Below are 16,570 nucleotides of genomic sequence, written 5' to 3' on the forward strand. Positions count from 1 at the left end.
TTAAAATCCAACCTACAGGTGAAGTGGTTCCCCAAATATCATCAATTTACTCCCAGTTTACAACACATATCTGGTAGAAGATTCGATGTGGTATTATTCTTAGCAGTCGTTGCAGAAATATGTTATTTTATAAGTAAGGGTCTGAGTGGGATAAGAGGTGCAGTAAATGTGTCACCCCCCCCCCCCAAGGCTGTTTACACCGTCATGTTGACTCCAGTGTATATCCAGCATCACATACTTTACCACCAGTTTATCACATTCTGTGCATATGTGGAACAGTCCTTCCTTCCTTCTGCTGCTGCTCTTAGGTGTAAACTGTTCGGATTAGTCTGTAATAACAGTGGTGTTTGTTTCTTCACAGATGATGAATCCCCTGGACTGTATGGGTTCCTGAATGTAATTGTCCACTCAGCCTCTGGACTTAAACAGAGCTTAAGTAAGAGTTTCTAAGAGTTTCATTTGTCTGCATTGTCCAGCATCTCATTTGCACAGTCAAGAGATTGCACTGTAATTATGAAGTTCATCCTGTGGTTATATTGTAATTGTACCATTGTAATTACTGTGGTTTTAAACATGCTATACCATAGTGATATGTTCTTAACCATAAAGCTTATACATTTTTTTATAAAGCACACTATAAATTGATGGCACGTCTGCAAATGTCTGTTCCATCAATAGTCCCTTCTGTGCAACACTTACAGCCCCAAAGCCAGCGATCAGGGCATTCAGTGAACTTTTCATTGCTGTCAGCTGTTTTACAATGCATAGTTTAGTACCACATCTGTCAGGAAGCATTCATTAAAACTGTACGTGTGCAGTGGTATTCCAGCTCTGGCATTGTTCAGCGTGCTTTTGATAGGACTCCTTGGCAGTGTGTTTTATTAGAACGCACAAATGCTAGAGGAGATGGATTGGGAGTCTTTTCACCATTCCTTTGTGTTCTAGTGTAATTAAAAGGAGAGCCAGGCTTTTTAGGATTTGCTGGGGGTTTGGTTTTTACACTGTTAAATTGGTTATCTCCCTTCTGGTCCTCCCCAGTTCAGGATATTACTCTGTTTTCAATGTGCTAGGAAATTGATTTGACATTGCAATTTTACTTGTGGCTAAATGCTTGCCTCTCCTTTACAGATCTTTACTGCACATTAGAAGTGGACTCCTTCGGTTATTTTGTGAACAAGGCCAAGACGCGAGTGTACAGAGACACTACGGAACCTAACTGGAACGAGGTGAGTTTTTGATTCTAGGCTTGTAGGACGTCCAATCTGGATCCTTGCTTTTAGGAGTGGTTTCTCTTCTGCTCATATGTATCTGTTGATTTGATAACCCCTGTTGGAAATCCAAGCAATGGCCAGCACAGGTCTATCTTGGTATGGGTTGGTCTCTTATTTTTCACTGGTCATTCTGGTTCAAGAAACACCAATGCTGGTTGAAGAGTCTCTTTACTGTAAAAGGTGATAGTTGTCTATATTCCTAAATGATTCTAACTGCTGTAAAGCTGTACTGGGCTTTTCTATAGAGTATCACCCAGTAGGAAATATATTAGTTCTAGTATTTGTAATTATGTGCCAACTCTAGCCGGTCCCCAGTACAGCAGCAGTTGCTGAATTTTTAACAGGAAAGATTTCCTGCCTTTTTGTTTTCCCTTCCATTTTAAAACAAAATGGAAATGCAATTCTCCCTTTTTTCACAAATCCAAGCATGATTAAATGTGATAGGTTTTCCATGTTTGCAAAGCATGAGCTGGGAATAATAAAACCCATTCCTTTGAAACACTGCCCTGCAAAGGGAAGAGCATCTCACCGTTGCGCTTTCTTATCCTTTCCCAGGAGTTTGAGATTGAGTTGGAAGGCTCTCAGACCCTGCGGCTACTGTGCTATGAGAAGTGCTACAACAAAACCAGACTCAACAAAGAGGACGGCGAGAGCACAGACAGAATCATGGGCAAGGGGCAGATCCAGGTAAGGCTTTCTTTAGTTACTAAACCAGAGCTTGTTGGCTGTCTGGTTTGTCTACAGTCCCTATAGGGTAGTTTACACTGCATACACACCAGCTTCCTCCTTCCTTGAAGTCTTCTTTCCACCTGCAGTGCTTGGTGGTTATGGGTTTACAGGAAATGCTAGAGCTGGGCTAAGGACGGTTGTCTTCACGGAACTTATTATTCTGCGTTGCCAAGCAAATCTCCTCTTGAATACAGCTGTAATGAATGCAGTGTCTTGTCTAGGGGTGACAGGGCAGGGGAGTGCTGTCTAAGCACTGTGTCTCTGGCACTGTGCCTACAAAATATCCACATCAAGGGATAAAGGCATGGCAATTCTAACATGGTATGGATTCAAAATAATGGATTGGAGGTGTCATTCTTTTCAGGAGACACAATACATGACTGCTCGCTGAACACGAACATGGAAAAGGACTGCTTTTTTACACAACGGGCCTTTATATTAGGAGTGTTAAGAGTTTATATGCTCAGATGTTCATCTGTTTGTCCACTTTGTTTCTTATAGTTTAAAGAAAGTGGTTTCTGAAATTCGGTTACAGAAATTCTCAATATAATACAACATGATTAATCCTACAGTGGCAGTGTCTGGCATTCACATCAGTAAAGGAGACATGTTCTTGGGGTTTTTTTTCCATGTGCTGTGCTACCATTTTAAGCCCTGAGGGTGAGTGGCAGGGCAGAAGCCCTGTTTTATTGTTTATCAACATGGTCGTGGAGGCTAATGCCCATCCTACACACCATTATTCTTTTCTTTACACCTTTTTTTTTTGGCTTTCGTGCCAGTTTGTTTGTTCCTGTTTATCAGTTTGTTTACTAAATGTGCACTTGAGTGCTTAAACTGCAACTTTCTGTCTCTGGTCTCGTTCCTGCCAGTAACAGCTTGGGCCATAATGCTAAACAAACTGGTACGAGGGCCAAAATAAAAGGTTTAAACAAAAGAAGCACCAGTTACCTAACTAGGGAATGGCCACACCTGTGATTGCTGGCAGGGATAGATTTAACCCCATCCCTGCCATCCTTACATTCCCAAGCACACACTATTTACAACAGTAGAGGTTCTGCTCTGCCACAGTGAGACTGTCAACAGGCTCACAGTGGTGGACGGTTCTTCACATCCCTTCTGAAGCTAGAGAATCCAGGGACCGAACTGATAACTATAGCCCTATTGGGATTAAACTTATTATTTGGTTTGTCTCGCCCCTGTTCGCAAGCCAGCGTCAGCCCTGAGGTACATGTTTCAGATCCGTGTGTCTAGACTTGAGCTCCTACCAGCTGAGAAGGGAATGCTGCAATCAACCTGCAGTAACCTGGAGGTCAGCTGAAAACTATGAGTTTTAAATTCTCTAGAGTGTAGATAATAGTAAGAAGTTGTTTTTTTCTCATCAGGATGTGCACAGTAAGTTCATATTCATTCCCAGGAGCCACAAAAGATAACTGCCAGTTTGTTTCAAAAGAACTGTAGCTTGCAGCACGTTATTGGAGATTATAAGGTGGGGATACTTCATGGTGTTACGGTAAACTTTGAAATATTAAAATAAACTGAATAAATTCAGTAGGAAACATTTAGTCTTTTTCAGTGTCTTTTTAGACTTTTTTTCTTTGGTCATGGAATTTATTTAGTTTATTTTAGTATTTCCAGATTCAGCATTATTGATAGTTTTATAGGTATGCATGAAGCTTCAACCTTGACTCATCCTCATTGCCTATTCTCAGTACTGATTTACTTAGATTTACAAAGTACCGTTTACATAGACATTGTTTGAAACTAGCTTTTTAATGCTGTTAACTTTGCTTAATAGCACCTGTCAGAAATGTGGATGAGATGTTAAAATGCCATGGCGACTTGCATTAGTAATTGATTGGCTGTTTGCATGTATTTGATAATAGTTTTCATGGACATTGTTACAGCCTTGAACACGCAGTCCTTGTAGATCATAGGAGGAGAGTGTTCAGGTTGCTGTTCATGTCTTCGCATGGGATACGTCCGCACCTGGTTTAGTCAAACCCTTGTGTCTACAGGAGCTGGCTGCTTCTTAATAAACCTGTTAGACAGTAGTCACTGAGCAGGCTGATTCAATGGGGAGGCTGCAGGGAAGCTCAGAACCTTGCTGACTGATGAGGCAGCACGCGGTTTCCATGACAACGGTTACCAGTGGGGACAGAGCTGGTGGCAGAAGCGTCGCAGGGCAGGGCCCGAAGCTGTCAGAGTGACGCACCTGAGGAGAATTGCTTTTTAACAAAACATGTTTATTATTCAGGAGTCTTCACATTAACAATTTTAGTCCCTATTGTTAAGAGAGGATCATTTTCAATCTGTGTCCCATAAGAAAACTGCTTAGATAATTAAGATATTATTCCAGTAGAAAAGTAAAATCTGCACTGCTGTGATATGATATGATGAATCATTCAGCAATGTAATCTATATGTAAACCAATACCAACACTGATAAATAGCAGGTGCTGTAGACTTGCTAATCTGACCCAGCTGGGAACAGACCCTGTTCAGATTAATAATTTCTTCAGAGTTCTGATCGCAATCTGTCCCATATGAAAAAATGCCACGTCTAGCCTTTGTTTTATGTTTTTGATGCATACATTTCATCAAAAAGGTATGAACACTTTGAATTAAAAACTCAGAGACAGTTGTAAATGTTGTATACACCACTTACAGGACCATCTCGATGGGGCTGTTATCAGCAGGCATTTCATTAGGATTGCATGGTTTGGAATATAGGCCAATTCGGATTAGCGACAGTTTACACAGTTAACACATTAGCATGTAAAAATGTACAATATTAAACTTCTGAACCATTTTAAAACTCAGCAGTTCCTTTTAGCCTCACATGTGCAGATATTATCCAAGGTTAAAGTAGCATTTAAATCCATCGAGCATTTCTAAAGAGTTCACCCTTTCTGTTGCCTAGTCCTGGGCTTCATTATGTGACTATCTACCCTTTTTAGCCTGCATTTAACTGCATTCTGGCACAATACATCCAACTGAACAGCTGGCAGAGCCACGTGACGTGGAGACAAGGAAGAAAGCTGGGTTTTAATGGGAAACTGAGGCTCTCTATTCCACTGGCTCTGAGCTGTGCATCTCATTGCTGTGAGGAGCCCTGTGTCTCCCAGCACATCTGTGCCGCTGCTGCAGGGCTGCAGGCACTAATTTAAGATGATTAAAGAGTAAATATGATTACGAGTTATTTGGAAGCCTGTGCGTTTGACTCAGGACTGAAGAGTATTAGAACTGAAAAGATTTAGCATTGTTTTGGTATTGTTTGTTTTTTAAGAGGCTTAGATTTTATTGAGCAAATGAAGAATGTGTTTTGGCGTTTTTTTGTTTTTAAGATATAGATATTATTATATACTACTGGTACTACCATATATATATATATATATATATATATATGATATAATATATAATATATATAATATATATATAGATATAATATTAAATTCAAATTTTTAACTTGACTGGACACGTGGCTAGATTTTTGAAATTGTATTCCTAATTATGTGTGCTATTTTAGATGTTATTTGGTAAATTCACAATCCAGTATTATTATGTCTGGTCATGATGCCAATTGATTGCCTTTCTAAATTAATTTTTATGTGCATTCAGGAGAGACAGTAGGAGTCTAGTAAGATTCAGGCGGAGCTGTGAAGCCAATTGAAATATTTACTGGCATTTTTAAGAAATGTCTAGCAGTGTCTAGACATATAATGCAAGGTATATATATATAATATATATATATATATATATATATATATATATATATATATATATATATCTATATATATATCTATATCTATATATATATATATATATATATATATATATATATATATATATATATATATATATATATAGCCAGTAATAGTTTTACTTTGGTTGACATCATTCATAATATAAATGAGTCCTACAATACATACTGTGGAAAGGTGTTGTATGGATGGGTTATAAGTACCAAATTTATTTTGTTAAAAATGACGGATAAGAGTACATGTTACCAAAATTGATATACATGTGTTTGCTCATTTATTGGGTACAGTATGTACTGTGCAATAACTGAACAGCAGGCTTATAAATTAATGTTTTATACAGTTCCCATGTTTTATCCTTTTGTCGTAAGGATGCGAGCCATCCTCAGTTTACAGGCTTGGAGATAAAAAAAAAAAAAAAAAAAAAACATTATAGATCCATTATAGATGATTACATTTTCATCTAATCCAGACAGTGTTTATACAATTATCTACTTCCAGCTCCTGGTGTACTGAACTTTTGACATCATTAGCACGATACAATCGCAGGAGAAGCAATTTTGCTTTGTGTGCCTGAACGTGTGTGTGTGTCCAGTCAGCGCTGCAGTATAGCCTGTGTGTGTGTGTGTGTGTGTGTGTGTGTGTGTGTGTGTGTGTGTGTGTGTGTGTGAATAGGAGAGCGTCCTCGTTGAAGCATTGTTCGGGGATGCTCAGGGCATTAGAGAAAGGGTTAAGCTTCTAAAGAAACAGCATAGCAAACAGGAGCATGCAGCCTGGCTTCTTCAAAGGGGCTTGTTCACTCTGTCGGGCTGCTGGAAGTCTCTGCGCTGCCAGCTGCTGGTAATCGGGATAGAGGAATCCCAGGGTTTAAACTGTCCGGGCATTAAATCCCTGTATCCCATCAGGAGTGTGTGGCACAAAGTAGTGTCGGACCATCGGGAATGCCACACAAAGGAGACAGTCGATCTGCTATGAACTCGAGACTGAAAGACTAGGATAGCTGCTAGTGGATGGGGTATTGGAATAGACTTGCTGCGCAGCTGGGTTTTAAAAAGAGCACCTTTAGGGGCGTGGTTTGTAATTCTGAGATTGTTCTCTGCCTGGATTGCTGAGGAGACACAGAGCCGGGAGGATGACAGGAGTGCGGGTGTCAGATCCCTCCCTGGAGGAGACATGCAGCCAGTTTCAGCAAGGCTGCTCCATGGAGGGCGAGGAGCCGCCCTCAGGGAAGAAACGCTCCTACACCGGGGCAAGGCTGTGGGGTCGCGTGCGGAGCAAACTGCTGAAGCAAAAGGTACGGACCACTGTCTCAAAGATTGAGATGTGCCGTTGATTGATTGATTTCATGCACAATAATATTACTGACTCCATAACCAGGGGCTAGTGAAAGAAACTTCTGTAAAGAGAGCTGATTTACTGTAGTTGATTCTGTTTCATTTCTTAAGCATTTAAAATACCTTATGAATAAGTATGTGTGAACTTGTCTACTGTTAGGCTATTTGGTTATCATTCGTGTGCATATGCAAATATGTAATGTATTCTTACACTTAACAGTTACTAGTATTTAAAGCCTAACATATTTGACTGGCGTTTAATGATTACAGTTCATTTTCAGAGGTGTTATAAAGGTGTACCAATTGTCACTTAATAATAGTAGCGGATCTAGATGCTGGAAAAAGCTTTTAATAAAATGACTGTTTTGCAGAATGTCTGCTTTTCCCTTGCCCTGCGGCACAGCCAGACAAGACAGCATTTGACGGCTTTGTTGTGCAGCTGTGAACATCTGTATTACTCCTCTGGTGGGGCTTCTTTTAATGGGTATGCTTTTGTACAGGTTAGAAGTAGCCTCTTGTATCTCCTGACAGAACTGAAGAGAAATCCAGTAGTGCAATGTGTCTTTGAGACGAGGGTTAGCGGTTACCGGCAGCTCCTTCTGGGTTAATCTCAGTAGCTAAGTGGGGCACAGAGATGAATCTGCTAAGCTCTCTTACTACAACACTTGGGCTGTTGATTTAAATTGCACAGTCATGGAATCCCAAATTATCTGAGGGGTTGAAAGCAGGCAGAAATTCCCAGATTCTAAAAGACTTTAATGACCCTTTATTTATTTATTCGTTCATATTTTATTTGCATATGTGTATGTATGTTTGTTGACTGGGGAAATAACATCCAAGTTGAAATCAGTTTGCACAGCTAATTATTTTGTTAGGCAGATGTGTTCTTTTAATAAATTTAAAAACACATGCTCCCTTGAAGAGTATGAACCATACCGAAACACTAGCCAGCTGGCTCTTTTGCATTCCCCCCGTTGCAAGTCAGATTCAGCCCCAGTGGGCACAACTGTAGATCTGACAGACTTTGGTTTAGGAACTATCTCAACTACACTACCAGCCTGAATAAATCAGAGGCAGTTATCAAAGCAGAATGGCCAGGTATCCCCCTCACACTGCAAACATATTGCACTGTTTTCATACAGTGAAGTAAAAATCTTTTATTAAACACAGCAGTCAAAAACATGTTTTAAACTCGCTCGCGGCTGGTTTAGTAAACAAAGGTAGTCCCTGATTAGTGCTGATCCGGGTCTGTGGAACCAGACATCAAAGCTTTTGATGTTTTCAGATCAGTGGATAAGCCATTCCAGCTACTACTGTATATCCATACAAGAAAATGCTTTCAGATCCTTTCTCCCGCCAGATTTTCATTTGTTATCATTACCGCAGCAGATATTGTATGGTCGACCTTGCCCCCAAAGACGTGTCTCTGCGTGTGTTATCTGAGTGTTAATAATGGATGGGGCGTGGAGGCGATGAGCAGGCTCCAGCTGATTGCTGTGAAAGATGCTGTTTGCTCTGGGTAATGGAGTTGGAAATGTGGCGCACCTAATCACACAAGATAAATAGTGATCAGCATGCTGTTTGTGGAGAGAGACAGTGAGAATGGAAAAGGTCAGCTGGGCTCGTGATGGAAGCAGTGTGCCAGAGAAATAAACAAGAAAGCAATTTAAAAACCTTTCATAGCAAGATATGTACAACCCAGCGAATGCAACTGCACTGTGCCAGAGAAAACAAGCATTTGGAGAGCTGATGGAAGGCAATTTACTAGGCTTTTGAATTAAAAACCACTTGTGTGATCTCTGTGTTATTTACTTCTTCCAATCCTGATAAGTGGGTGCAGGAAATGTAGGTCTCATTACCCCTTAAAAAGGCAATTACAAGGCTTTTAAAACATTTGCTAATGCTAATGAGTGGTAAGAAAATAATTGTATTTAGCCCCTTTAAGGCAAAAAGCATTACTACGCTCATCCACCAGGTGGTACCATGCAACTAGGTAATATCAGAATTCAAGTTGTAGATCATCCAAGGGGAAGTGTGTTTAGTCCTATTACTTCAGCTATGATGTTCATTTATAAATATGTATGTTGAAAGATTACTATGTAGTGAATAGTTTGTCTCTACTCCATTAACTTTTTGATGACTACAGCAAAGGCCTTTTAAAAATAAAGCAATTCAGTAGTTTTAAATAATGTTTAGGGTTAAAGTTGAATAGCTTTTATAGTTTTAAGATTGCTAGCGGGCAGTGATGATATGATGAGATTTATTCTACCTCCTTCTTCCTCTAGAATATGTGCTGTGGGTTTCAGTGCAAAATGTGGTTTATGTTAATTTCAATGGATATATAAAAAGGTTTTTCTCAGTGGAATCCCCCTATGGAAGTCTATAGTTCCCTCTACAGTAATCACCTTTCTTGTTTTCCCTCAGCTGGATCAGCAGGCACTACAAGACAAGGACTGGCAGCGGACAGTGATATCGATGAACGGGGTGAGTCAGAAACATCTCAACACTGCTGTCATGATTCCCGTCAGGGTTAGACCGGTCCATGAATGAGGTTTGATATTTTTGCAGTTTGATCAATTCTTCCTTCGATTTTGGAAGTCCTGAGATCTGTTAGCATCCTTCACCCTGGAAAACAGCTCTAGCTTTGTCAAATAAACAAGCGCGTGGCAATGCAGAATGTGTGTTTGACATCGGAAATGGATGTCACAAAATACAATCTTAAAAACTACAAATCATTGCTTCACACAAACTGAAACGCTTCCACAGATCAACATGTCTAGTGTACAAAATAAAAGGAAAGTAATGATCTGAAACAAGAGCCAGTAGTCATCAATCATAAACATACATTTATCTGAAGACGTCAAATTGACACTTCTAGATCTTTTTGGATACTATTCCTGGACCAAGGAGCAAAATAATTGAATGCTCTCGTTATCAATGAGAACTTTAGAACGTGTGGAATTCATAAATTAATAAAGCCTAACAACACTGCAGGATATTATATCAACATAGTGTGATAATTTATCCCAGGATTGCTTTATAAAAAGACGTGTCATTAACAATTTTACACGATTACACGAAAACAACATCTTTGTTTGAAACTAAAGGTGACACAACAGCAGAAACCCCAGCCATGACCACTCCCTGACTGTGCTTCAGGGTTGATTTTCTGAATGTGATTCCTCCTCAGATTGAGGTGAAGCTGTCCATGAAGTTCACCAGTCGAGAGTTCAGTTTGAAGAGAATGCCATCTCGAAAACAGACCGGGGTCTTCGGGGTTAAAATCGCCATAGTAACCAAGTGAGTAAAACCTGTGTTGGTCTTCCTTTGATAAACATTTCGGTGATTGGCGTTTGACTTTTGTTCAATAGGTCAAATTAAGTAATAACTACTCCAGGCTCTTAGTGGAGGTTTAATTAAACAATTTGGGACAAACAGCTGGAGCGGAAGGGTTGACTTTACCATTGTTTTAAAAGAAAAATCACAAAAAAGACTGCAGTTACAATATTCAACCATCAGGTGTCACAGACAATCCAAAGGAAAACAAAGAGAAAAATAAGAGGTCTTTGTTCCTGTAGTTTCCATGAGGGAAAGGGGATCATTAGCTCCGGTATTTAAAGTCACCTCACACCAAAAAAGAAAAATCGAAGCACTTCTGAAACATTCCTTCCAACTGTTCCTGGAATGAACGGAGGCCTTTTCAGACCAGAAAGAAAAACAGGAACAGGATGCTATTAAAATCATAACCATGAAAACCATGGTTACTTTTTAACTAGAAAACCTTTTTTCTTTCTGCTCAGCTGCTGTGCCTGGACTCTGGGTGTTGTTTCTGTAGAAAGTCTACAGGACGGCGGTCACGTTCTCAGTACAGGACCTCCTGAGAGGAGACTCGCTGGATCAGAGCTCCCGAGCCTGATTAATCCTGTTAGGATCCCAGACGCACGCTTTTTCTCATTATCTCAGTGTAGCCCCGGGGACCCAGGGAAAGTGCTTTAATGATGATAGCATTTGCAATAGACAGGAGATTATTGAAACTTCTGCAAGTACACAGTTGTGATGAGCAGTATGTACCATGCTGGATAGACTGGTTACAGGAGGGATCAGCAAGGCTTTCAAATCAATTGTCAACCTTATCACCGGTCACCCTTTCATTAAGAACAAAAAAAATATATATATATTTTTTACTTTAATTGGGTGCTATTAATATATTTCAAGCACACCTCCTTGCTAGTAACTGATCAGGTCCTCTTGTCTAAATGTAGCTATACCACCAGAGCCACGTATTCTTAGGAAATTCTTCAGCACAAAAAAGATCTGCTTGTCAGCCTGTGACCCTATGTCACAGCCACATTTTCACTTATGTCTCAGGGATGGAAATAAGACTCCCATTGTATAGTAGTTTGATCCAGTCCTGGTTTTACTCTAGAGTTTAATGAGGCACACCTGAGCTTGTTACCTGTACACTGTGGCTAATCAAGCTTGTATTAAAATCAGGAATGGGTTAAACTGCCCTGCAATAGGTTTCTTATTTCCATCCATGTATCTAGCGGGGCGTGATGATTGTGATTATACCAGAATCTGAGGTTACATGCACGAACCTGCCTGTCTGTATTTCACAATTTCATTTTGTAACACGCCTGCTGGTGATAACGGTTACAAGATCTGTTAGTGGATCCCTTATTGTTTCTTTTATCCATGAGGAAAGCTGTACTGCTCTGACTAATGCAGCCAATCTAATGAGATTAACGGTGGTACATACAAATGCTGCTTTACTGTAGATCATAAGAATAGGGACATCTGTGTTCCTATATAATGAAGACCGATGTCTCTTGCAGTGTGAGTACAGGGTTGTGTAACAGATGGAACAGGGTTTTTTTAATGTGCTTGTGAAGCAGCACTTTAACATATGGGGTGTCTTCATTACCAACACAACCATAGCCGCTGGATAAGAAAGATTTGGGCATTTCAGCCAGGATTTCTCCTTTGGCTAATGGAATTCGAATGGGTTGCTAGGGAATACATCCAAAAAGCTAATCTCCCCTCATTAGTAAAACCAAGTGGCTGTTTGTTAGTGGCCTGTGGGGAAAAAGATAAGACTGTAATGCTCATCCTGGGGGTGGAGCGGGTCAGTTTGGTAACGCTGTGCTCTCCCCCCTCCCCAGACGAGAGAGGTCCAAGGTGCCTTACATTGTGCGTCAGTGCGTGGAGGAGATCGAGCGGAGGGGCATGGAGGAAGTGGGCATCTACAGAGTGTCCGGAGTGGCCACCGACATCCAGGCCTTGAAAGCTGCTTTCGACGCCAGTAAGAAATGGCACTGAGTAATCGATTATATCACATGCAAGTTTATTAAAAGAAAATAAACAAACAGTACAATACATATTTGAATAGGTGACGTTTTAATCAGGGGAAAGTGGGAGATCTCGCCCTGTTTTCCTAAGTGGAGTGTGTTTGCTTTTCTCCCAGATAACAAGGATGTGTCCGTGATGATGAGCGAGATGGATGTCAACGCCATCGCAGGGACCCTCAAGCTGTACTTCAGAGAGCTGCCGGAGCCCCTCTTCACTGACGACCTGTACCCCAACTTCGCCGGGGGGATCGGTGAGTCCCTACACTGGACAGGCCTCAGCTCAGAAACAGATTGCTGTGACCTACGCTTACTCTCACTGTAAGCACTCAGTAGGTGATGCTGAAATTGGCTCAGCATAATTGGTTACCGACAGCAGTGGCCAGTGGTGTTATTTATTTGAAGCGTAGATTATGGTATATACGATAATATCTACCAGTTAAAAATAGTAGCTAAAATAAAAATAAATTAGTATTTAACTGTTAATTACTAGCTTACTAACATGTTAACTAGTGTGTTTATTGTTCTGTTTTAGGTTATGTAATAAACAGTGATTCTCAGCTCTTGAGTGGATCAGAGTGGGATTAAATGTGTTTAAAGATATTAGTTTGTAGTTTATAATATAATACCACAGTATATATTAGCTAATAATTAACAGAAAATGAAAAGCATTTTTTTTAACGTTAGTTGACACTTGTTACTAGTTAATAAACTAAAACACTGAGCTTTAAAGTAGTGTGACTGACCCAAATAATGCTGAAACGTTGACCCAAGCTGCAATGTGTGTGACTCTCTGCTTTCAGCTCTGTCTGACAGCGTTGCGAAGGAGAGCTGTATGCTAAACCTGCTGCTGTCTCTACCGGAACCCAACCTTGTCACATTCCTCTTTCTGCTGGACCATTTGAAGAGGTAGGGTGCTGTTCTCCAATCCTTGCCCTTTTAAATCACAATAAATAGAAATTAATTAATATCTCAATTGTTCTTGTGGAGTTCCAGTACCACATTAGCACAGTTAAGTTATAAAGCTAGCAAGAAGCAGCTTTCAGTGGACTTAAATTACTGTAATATTCATTTGATATTCATGAAACTGTTCTTCATCAATGGTCCAGAAAAAGTAACATTTTGAATATTAAACTTGTATTTTATTCCTAAATAAAACATTGTTTAAGTGAGCTGAAGATTTGTGAGTCGTGTTTTTAAAAGCTTTGATAGCTCCTCAAGGTCTTTCTGTCCTAACTGTATGTTGTCTCTTTGGTTTTGTCTCTCAGAGTGGCTGAGAATGAAATCGTCAATAAAATGTCACTCCACAATCTGGCCACAGTGTTCGGGCCCACGCTGCTCCGCCCCTCTGAGAAAGACAGCAAGATTCCAGCCAATCCCACGCAGCCAATCACCATGAGTGACAGCTGGTCCCTGGAGGTCATGTCACAGGTATCCCTGTGCTTTTATTACATCCTGTGTGGCTGTGTGGCCCTCCAAATCAGCATGTTCTGGGTCTATTTGAACCAACAGGGGTTACCACTTAGCATGTTACAATGATATATATGTCGTTTTCTTTTTATTTCATGTACACAAGAAGTCAAGATTGTGCCACCTTCGGTATTTCCTTAGACTGATTATATATACCAATGCTATTTTTTGATATGACAGCTGTAACCAGAATTTCAACCTAGCAGGAGGGTAACTTGAATTGGTAGTAACATTTGTGAGAAAGAAAATAATTGGCGAGGAAAAGCACCAATTGCTTCTTCAATTTCAGTGTTACTAAACACTTCAACTTTGCTGGGGGAATCACCTGGCAGAATACATTGCTCAGCTGTTACTCGGGGGCGTTTGCCAGGAGAAACAGGATTTCTCTTCTAAACATCGCAGTGTGTCCAGATCACACTCCCTGCTGCCGCAGCGCTGGTTTTCTGTTCTCACCACTCATTTCAATCAGAGCACCAGCATTATTGCAGGAGGGAGCATGATCTAGACTGATGGATTCCATTGCAGCAGCTTACGCTCCCTCTGTCTCTTTGTGTCCAGGTCCAAGTCTTACTATACTTCCTTCAGCTTGAGACCATTCCCACTCCGGACAGCAAGCGGCAGAGCATCCTCTTCTCCACCGAGGTCTAGCCCTGACTGAGAGCACACGGCACGCTTAATCTGAGGAAGTGGATCACAATCAAGAGGCCGAAACAACTGAACTGTTGCGGAGCCTCACCATAGCCACCACACTGCTTCAACCTGAAGATGTTCTACAAGTGGAAAGAGACCTTGCTGTATTTTTTGTAGATGGAACTGGGGGACCCAAAGTTTTGTACATTTTGTAGCCACTAGAGGGTGTTTAATGAAACATTCATTAACATGAAGGAAGAAAAGCTTAGAGAAAGCGGTGTTCAATTCAGGTGTATCATAACTTGATTCATGTATAGATGGAAATACATTTAGAAAATCCAAGCCTAGAAGATATTTTTGTTTTGTTAGAATTTTTTTTTTAAATCATTAGGGTGTACGCTAGAAAAAAGATAACAAACTTAGAATAAACTAAACAAATATTCCCTGTTTATGTTTTAGGTTTGTTTTGAGAGTCACCTAAATGCATAGGTGGTGGGCGGTTCCAATACTGTATAGTAGTCTTTTGTAGCGTGTTAGTACAATTGCAATGTCTTAAGTTACAAAAGTGCATCGTACATGGTATAGTATATTTTATACGGCCGAAGTCATGGTCAATCACAGTTGATTTAAACAGAGACATGTATACTCTGAAGTAATGGAGATGCTAGTAGACTGTACTTGAAATTCTTCAGTGAGCTGCCAATGTCCACCTAAACAATAAGTTGACTTAAGTATCACAGGTAGAGTCCGGTATTTAAGACAAACCCCCAGACCGAGCACTTTAATTTGAAATGGATTTTTCTTTTATTGCATGCGCAGCAATTGTCCAACAGATGCAGCCAATATCTAAGTAGACTCAAAGGTAAACAAAAACACAGTAAAGGGGAAAAAGTGCCACAATATACTTTTTTTTTTTTTTTTTTACAGTTCTAGTGGGAAGGTAAAAAAAAAAAAAAAAATATATATATATATATATATATATATATATATATATATATATATATATATATATAATACTGTAGTGTATACTGTAGTGTATACTTTAAAAACATAAAAGGTAAAACCCATCATATTGTATTTGAAAGAATCAAGGTTTCTGTGTCAGTATAGGATGAATGTTTCCAGTTTATTTTAGCCTTTGGCAGATAGAAAGCCCAGTGGGATAGCGTCTATTCCAGACCTAGTAATAGAAGTCCTGTGTTCATGTACAGTTCAGATTGTTATAGCATGAGGGCACAGGGGCTTGTTAGAACAGGAGCATGCAGGCTCACAAGCATACTGTTTAAATATACTCACATAAAGAGATTCAGTAAATAATTTTGTGTTGTCAGTCCAGTTATTTCCGGAAATCCTGCAAGGAGGTCAATGAAGGATTACTATAGCATCCTGTAGTATTGACAAGCATTCTGTAGTAGGCATACAGTATTGGAAATTAGAACTGACATATTTCAGCAGTACTTTTTGAAAAGTGTGTTTTTAATGAGAAGTCTAACATCAAGGTTTCCGAATAGTTTGGAGAAAGATATGACACAAATACCCCATATTTTAGCTCCTCCTTTTTAGTTTTGCATGCTCACCGACTATGACTCTTGGTTTTTATTTGAGGTTTAATATGAAGCACTGCCAAAAAACGTTTCTGATTTTATTTTTAGTTTGTTCAATCAAACGTTACGGGCCTAGCAGTTCTGTGCCGTATAACAAGAAAACTGGAGCACTTCTTGCAAAGTTATTGTAAACTGTGCAGAGGACCAAGGTAGAAACTAAATGTGTTCAGGAACATATCTTGGGTAAAGATATGCCTTATATTTAATGGAATATATTTTTTTACAGTTTGTCTTAAAATAATAAATGCATGATAATATCCGTCTAAACTAAAAACTAGCAGGAGAAGTGATTCCTATACAGAAAGCCTGATTATCTGGGATACAGACATTTAAAGAAGTCTCTTTCCATTACCTGGAAGTAAATTAGTAAATTCAAAAGCTTCCTGGTTATTGTGGCAATGCTATCTGTATTTTCTCCCGAAAAATATCA

The 16,570-nt window shown here is 39.8% G+C and overlaps 1 protein-coding gene across 3 annotated transcripts in view; it reads left to right on the top strand.

Annotated features, from left to right (window-relative positions):
- Positions 1 to 15,469, top strand: part of LOC121297162 (breakpoint cluster region protein) — a 92,059-nt gene extending 76,590 nt beyond the window's left edge. For all 3 annotated transcript variants that reach the window (XM_041223250.1, XM_041223251.1, XM_041223252.1), the window contains 10 exons: positions 362 to 436; positions 1,129 to 1,226; positions 1,827 to 1,958; positions 9,516 to 9,575; positions 10,282 to 10,391; positions 12,254 to 12,393; positions 12,556 to 12,690; positions 13,240 to 13,345; positions 13,705 to 13,867; positions 14,465 to 15,469. In XM_041223250.1, coding sequence (XP_041079184.1) covers positions 362 to 436; positions 1,129 to 1,226; positions 1,827 to 1,958; positions 9,516 to 9,575; positions 10,282 to 10,391; positions 12,254 to 12,393; positions 12,556 to 12,690; positions 13,240 to 13,345; positions 13,705 to 13,867; positions 14,465 to 14,554 — 1,109 coding nt within the window. In that variant the 3' untranslated portion in view covers positions 14,555 to 15,469. The remainder of the gene's footprint in view (positions 1 to 361; positions 437 to 1,128; positions 1,227 to 1,826; positions 1,959 to 9,515; positions 9,576 to 10,281; positions 10,392 to 12,253; positions 12,394 to 12,555; positions 12,691 to 13,239; positions 13,346 to 13,704; positions 13,868 to 14,464) is intronic.
- Positions 15,470 to 16,570: the final 1,101 nt, after the last annotated feature.

This window comes from Polyodon spathula, chromosome 22 (genome assembly GCF_017654505.1).
Source record: "Polyodon spathula isolate WHYD16114869_AA chromosome 22, ASM1765450v1, whole genome shotgun sequence".
Classification (NCBI taxonomy): Eukaryota; Metazoa; Chordata; class Actinopteri; order Acipenseriformes; family Polyodontidae; genus Polyodon; species Polyodon spathula.